The 7030-nt window shown below is 39.3% G+C and overlaps 1 protein-coding gene across 26 annotated transcripts in view; it reads right to left on the reverse strand.

Annotated features, from left to right (window-relative positions):
- Positions 1-563: 563 nt before the first annotated feature.
- Ssdp (Sequence-specific single-stranded DNA-binding protein) overlaps positions 564-7030 on the reverse strand; it is a 171151-nt gene continuing 164684 nt past the window's right edge. For 25 of the 26 annotated variants that reach the window (XM_086541817.1, XM_086541811.1, XM_086541815.1 and 22 more), the window contains one exon: positions 564-2844. In XM_086541817.1, the coding sequence (XP_086397943.1) occupies positions 2734-2844 (111 nt within the window). In that variant the 3' untranslated portion in view covers positions 564-2733. The remainder of the gene's footprint in view (positions 2845-7030) is intronic. The other variant, XM_086541801.1, reaches the window with a different exon arrangement.

Raw genomic sequence — 7030 nt, forward strand, 5'->3', positions numbered from 1 at the left:
TTTGTGTAACCATTCATGTGTAAAGAATATTATATAACAAAACCACAGTGTACAGTGCACATATACTTGCTGTCCAGGTATCAACTGCTTAAGCCTCATCCAAAATGATCAGCAAAAATTCAAAAGAGAAGTGAATACTCAAGTTCATTATTTGTATTTTTATTTCTTTTTATTTCAAACTCTAAAATAGTGTTTTATTTTCCTATAAACACCAGTATTTTCTGTAAAGTCACTAGCGCTCAAAACATCAATAGATACAATAGTCACTAATTCAACTGAATAGAAAACATGAATAAATCAGTAAAAATGGAGAAAATAAAAAACAGAAAAAAGAACTTATTGAAGATGTTATTTCATCTTAATTCAAAATCTACAAACTAAAATTTACAGCTCTACTTTAAGGTACCGAAGCTTATGATTCAGAATACTTGTCCATATCATAATCACATAAAAACAATAATAATTAATATATAAAAAAAAACATTAACTTCTCTTGAACTGTTTTCTCCACTAAAAAAGGATAATGCCAATTTTGGTTCTCCACCAAAAAGGATAAAGTCAACTTTGGTTCTCTTATTGCCTTAGCCATTTTATTGAAAATTGCTACACATAATATATCTGCTATGTTCTACTGTACAGGGGATCTTGGTCAGAACAGACAAGCCAGGCTCAGTAAACACGCTGAGCCCAGCAGATGAGCCAAGCCTAGCAAACAGGCTAGACCTAGCAAAAAGGCTAGGCCCAGCAGACAGGCTAGGCCAAGCAAGGCCCAGCAGATGAGCCAGGCCACGGTCGCACCACCAGAGCGACATACACCCAGGGTCATGGCCAGTATATCAATCAGGTCATGTGTCCCTTTGTTATTGATGAAATGGTGATTTAACCTAAGCCATGATTTTTTTTTCTTTTTTTTTCTTTTTTTTTACTAAGAAGGTCAACCTAGTTTATGAGAGGTTACCCTGCATAATGAGGTCAACCTGTATTATGAGAAGTTAACCTTTATAATGAGAGGTCAACCAAGGATATGAGAAGTTAACCTATATAGAGGTCAACTTGGTTATGAAGTGTTTTGTGGCTATCTAGGTATTGTGAGATGAAATTAGAATCAAGTATTCAATAAATTAACAGCAGGTCACTGTATCACACTCATTGAGTTATAAATTCTCTCAGAATAGCGGAGATTTGGTGAAGATACAATTATAGTCAGGATGATTCTAAATATAAGTATATGGTGTAGGACATCAACACCCCAGGTGGTGGTCGAGTCTGGTGATGGTAGTGCATCCCTGGCGAACTTCAGTGATTTACATTTGGCGCTGGTTGAGTGGGCAGCAGTGATGTAATTCTCACTGCAAGGCCCAAGGTGGTGGTTTTGGTGTTCATGGTGATAGTGGTGGAGGTGGTGGTGGTGAAATAGGTAATAGTGGTGGTGTGGGATCATGGACAGAGGGGGTGAGGTGGCCATTGTGGTTAAAACGGTTTAACATAGGGAGTCTAGAAGAAAGATAAAGAGATAGATTTGGACATGACAAATAATAAATTATTCCTACATCTACAACACTTGGATAGATCTGTACAGAATAGAGACAGGTCATGACTTCCAGTCCAGTAGGTAAGCTAACACAAAGTAGTCTGAATAAAAGACTTCCCATCTGATATTACATGAGTTGGGCCTGAGGCCAGAACAGTCTGAGTAATACTAGTGAGAACAGACATTGCTGTCTTTTGCACATGTGGAGGGCAGATCACGTGCCAAGGTCCCAAAGGTCCCAGGCTGGGGGATTTGTACATGAGTGCCGAGCCCTGTATGAGTGGGGAACCAGCTGGCTCTGGGCCCTCACCCTGGGGTCGGAAGGGGCACGTCCCGGGCCATCCCAGGAGCACGTCCGAGGGCGATGTTGGTAGTAGTGAGGGGGGACTGCTGGTGCCTGGGACTGGGGTTCTCTCAGAGAAGACTGTGGCACTCCTACAAGGGTCCAGCCAGGAGACGGGGCAGCGCTGGTTGACCGGTTGAGGCGTCCGGACACCACCCGTGAGCAATGACGGTCTATGAAAATATCTACATCTCCATCCTACCCTCGGCTGCCCGAGTCTCCTGACTCTGCTGCTCAGGTTATGGTTCTTGGGTTTTAAATGAGCGAAATTGAGAAAACATATTAAATAATATTAATAGTAATTTTGTTTCCTACAAGATTCACATAGAAAGCACAATGAATGACACAACAGACTTATCATCAAACAGCAGAAATCAGAGCCATCTTTTCACTTCTCTTTTAAATAGTTTATGCAAGAAGTCATACATGAAGTCATTTCCTTATAGTGCTTATCCTGCCTTTCCAGACTTTGTAAGGTAAATCACTAGTGTTTCTAATCACATTATATCAAACTCCACTGTAGGATAGCACTCCATCATTGGAGTTCTGCGTTTTGATTCACTTGATGAGAACTGTGTTGAGGGCTGAGATGCCAGTTCCTCGAGAGTTTGTGAGGACCCATTGTCCCATCGTCACTCCACCGCACACAGAATCACATCACCATTAGTGTGGCAAACTGTCAATGTGCAGACACTGTTGCCACATTTCTGCACTCACACTTAGCCCTCTTTACCAAGCTTTGACACATCCTCAGCAGCTGGGGAGGAGGGGGAGGTCAACCCCATTGCCATGTCACAGGTTCTGTAGGGAGCCGAGAGAGCTAGTTCATAGGGTAAAGTGGGGATGGGAGGGGGTCACGTCACGGCATAAAGTAGTCTGGATGATCTGGTGGTACGTCCTTTTCAAATCGTTTTGCTTCTTCTTGCATACTCTCCTTGATCTTTAGTATGGCAGCTGACTCATTTTGGTCCTGCAATAAGAGAAGTAGAGATATTCATCAATATAATAAGGCAGATGCTTACCAAAGTTATACTGTAAATCTTAGAGAAAAAAAGGGACATTCTTTTCTTTTTATCTATCAACACACAATTTGAATGGTACTAAACAAAAAAAAAGAAGTAAACCAACACAAACACATTGAAAAGAGAGTGATGATAAAACACTGGTTAGTTCTCACAAAATTATAAACAAAAGAAGCTCAAAGCCAGGCCCTGGACCAAAGGCTTTACCATGTAGGTGTGGCAAAGTATTTCTTTTCCGTTGTATAGGTGGCACATAAAATCCACTTTGCAATCTTGCATAATAACAGCATAAGACATAAGTGTGTGGCATGTGAAGTCTACATATACGCAGAACTTTACAGAGGTACATGAGAGAAACACTCAGAGAGGCAATCAATGGTGTGCTGAGAACCAAGTGGCTCAGGTTTCTAGGGTCTTGTCAGGAAGAAATTTTCTCTTTTTCTTTTCTTTTCTCTTTTTTTATGGTGAGCAAATTTCTGCATCATGGAAAAATTTGCAGAATAGTGTTTTGCTTCACTTGTCATGCTTATTTTTCTTTCCTTCTTTCTTTCTTTTTTAGTGATAGTATCCATGAAAAAAATACAAAAAAACAGAACATTACAAAAACAAAAATTGAAAAAAATATAAAAAATCAAAAACAAAAAGAGAGACAGACAGAAAAATATGAATATCAATATGACCCATTTTTTAACACCTGACTAGACCCCTTGTCTAAGTGGTAAGATCAGCGATTGCCAGTTATCAGCATGGCTATAGAGCTGTTTTCCCATAATTCAACATCAAAGGAAACAAGCCTTATCACAAAATAGCCAAGGCTCACAATAGGTGATCCTGCCAGTTAGTGAGAGCAAAGAAGTTATTACATCTACACAGATCAGTGGGACAGGCCCCCACATTACCTGGGTGGCCATCTCTTGTTTGCCAGGGAACATCTCCTCCACACATAAACCTTTCTCTTGTAATGTTGCTTCAAAAGTAATTGCAAAACCAATCTCTAAATGATTATTCAATAATAATAATAATAATAAAAAAAACAAAAAAAAAAACAGAATAAACCATTAAAAGACAAAAAAAAAAAAAAAAAAAAAAAAAAATTAAACCATTGACATGATTTCCTTTCATAAACTCGACGCAAAACACGAATATGGGAGCAAGAGATGTACCCTGTATGATCTTGAAACATCTAGACAGCCTCCACCACCAGTGCCCCGGGTGCCCTGAGTTGAGTGGCACCAAACAGCTACACAGCCATGCACCAAGAGTCCTACACCAAAGCCGTGTGTCCCCTGGTCCTCTTTTGTGTGTGTGTGTGTGTGTGTGTGTGTGTGTGTGTGTGTGTGTGTGTGTGTGTGTGTGTGTGTGTGTGTGTGTGTGTGTGTGTGTGTGTGTGTGTGTGTGTGTGTGTGTGTGTGTGTGTGTGTGTGTGTGTGTGTGTGTGTGTGTGTGTGTGTGTGTGTGTGTTTTACTTAGATAAGTAGAAGAGTTGTTGTTACAAAAACTGTGCACAGAAGTTAGTGCTAGCTTGTTTATAACAATTCGTACAGAGAATGGTATAAATAGAAGAAATTGAGAGACTGAGGAAGGGGAGGAGAGGGGAGAGGAGAGGTAAAAGAGAAAAGGGGGGGAAAGAGATGAAAAGGAAGAAGGAGAGGAAAGAAGAGGGCGAGGTGGCAATGGAGGGAGGGAGAGTGGGAGGGAGAGCAAGAGAGAGAGAGAGAGAGAGAGAGAGAGAGAGAGAGAGAGAGAGAGAGAGAGAGAGAGAGAGAGAGAGAGAGAGAGAGAGAGAGAGAGAGAGAGAGAGAGAGAGAGAGAGAGAGAGAGAGAGAGAGAGAGAGAGAGAGAGAGAGAGAGAGAGAGAGAGAGAGAGAGAGAGATGTATTTGTGTATACCATCAGGCACATGGTTTTATATATCTATACATAGGTTGTATGGTACATTAGAAAGCTTCAATCACAATTCTTAATTAAAGTTATTTATCTTTGTTTAAAAAAAGTAATAAGAAGGGCCAAACATGAAGATTACTGTATTTGTTACATATCCTGTGCAACAAATTCACTCTGAACATAATAACACCAACTCAATATATTTATCTATCTGTATGTGTGTGTGTGTGTGTGTGTGTGTGTGTGTGTGTGTGTGTGTGTGTGTGTGTGTGTGTGTGTGTGTGTGTGTGTGGTGTTTGTGTGTGTGTGTGTGTGTGTGTGTGTGTGTGTGTGTGTGTGTGTGTGTGTGTGTGTGTGTGTGTGTGTGTGTGTGTGTGTGTGTGTGTGTGTGTGTGTGTGTGTGTGTGTGTGTGTGTGTGTGTGTGTGTGTGTGTGTGTGTGTGTGTGTGAGCGTGTGTGATATAGGAACATCTACATCTTAATTTACAAATATATGGATCAGTATATAAACATATGAACATATGAACATATGAACATATGCATATGCATATATATATATATATATATATATATATATATATATATATATATATATATATATATATATATATATATAGATAAAGGAAGATGGACAGATATAGGTAAATATAGATATAGATATACTCACACACATACAAACACACACACACACACATGTATGAAACTGGTTATCTACTATCAATAAAATCTTCTCATCAAACATACCCTATTCCTTCCCTATCCCACTGAAACATGTAAGAGTATCATAACATAAAGTGTGGAAACTGTAATTACTTTCAGTCCATTAACACCCAGCCTTCACATTGCTGTGCGACCATTCAACACATAAAGTTTAAGTGAAGAGATGTTCCTATATACTTACGTCATTCTTATCTTGGCCCAGGACTGCCAATACCAAATCCCTAACCTATTCAGAAATTCTAAGAATAATCTCACTCTGAGGGGATTATTAGAATGGACAGTGGACAAATATGGAGTATATACCAAACTTCCTAAACTCCTGGCTGATTCATAGGTGATACTTAATTTCCTATCAATGCACATGATTGCTTGTATCATCTCTCTAATTCTACTTCTCACATACCCTATTATGATCTATTAACTAAGCCAGACTCTAACATTTACATGTTATTCTGATTGCATGAAGAATATGCTAAATATGGTTGTTTTTAATATCTTAATTGTTTATTAACCCTCTCTGGACGGGTGGTACACTACTGTACTGCGCATTCTAGGCCTGTTCGCTCGGGACGCCATACGGCGTCATTTATTTAACTCATTTAGGCCTATGCTTTCGAGAGCCCCGGCATTGTGACATGCAAGGCTGGAATGCCCCCGTCGTGAATGGGTTAACTGTATGATTCCTAATTCATCATTAATCCTCTGACTAAACTTGACTCACTATCTTATCTTCCTCAAATGGACTTTTCTACCTTACCTCAATAATAAAACTACTACTGATTTTTATCAGGCCATTAAGAGCTTCTAAAAATGGTACCAATGTCAAAATCCAGACAACTAGCTTACCAAGTCACAGAAAAAAGTATGACACAGAACAATAGAAATATATTCTAACCTTAATAAACTTATAACAATGGTTAAGTCACTCCAACAAATTTACTTTTGGCTATAGAAAAAATCACTCTGCATGCATATGCTACTTCTAAAAAAGTTATATCATAAAAGTTTATTTGGAATCCAATAAACATAGGGAAAACTTCTGGTATAATATCTAATAACCTTAATAAAAGGAGAACAAAGTGGTTAATGAAGTTAGCAGGAAAATCCAATGGTGCAGTAGAAGATACAGAGCCAGGTTAAATCTGTGACACTCAACACTAGTTGTCTGTGGAGTCTGTGTAATATCAAGAACAGCTACACCAACACCAGAAAGTGTGCACACCCTCTTATCAGTGATCTCTGTACACTATCATGTGTACAGCACAGTACACAAGAATAGCTGGAAATGTACAGTTCACCAACAATGTCTTTTTCAATCCCCCAAAGGAGTCTTTCCAAATTTCACTTGTACAAGTGAGTCATGCACAGCTGATGCATGTCTGGCTGAAACACCACTAATCAATATTCATGCTGTGTCTCACATTGTGCAGAGGAAAAGCTCTTTGTGTTGGCTGTGTACCTCATGTTACTTCCTAGCTACTGGAGCCAAGTACAAACTGCCCACCACCACTCAATCAAACACTAAGGAGTG

Source organism: Penaeus japonicus, unplaced genomic scaffold, assembly GCF_977035675.1.
Source record: "Penaeus japonicus unplaced genomic scaffold, GWHDUDI00000001_assembly GWHDUDI00000011, whole genome shotgun sequence".
Lineage (NCBI taxonomy): Eukaryota > Metazoa > Arthropoda > Malacostraca > Decapoda > Penaeidae > Penaeus > Penaeus japonicus.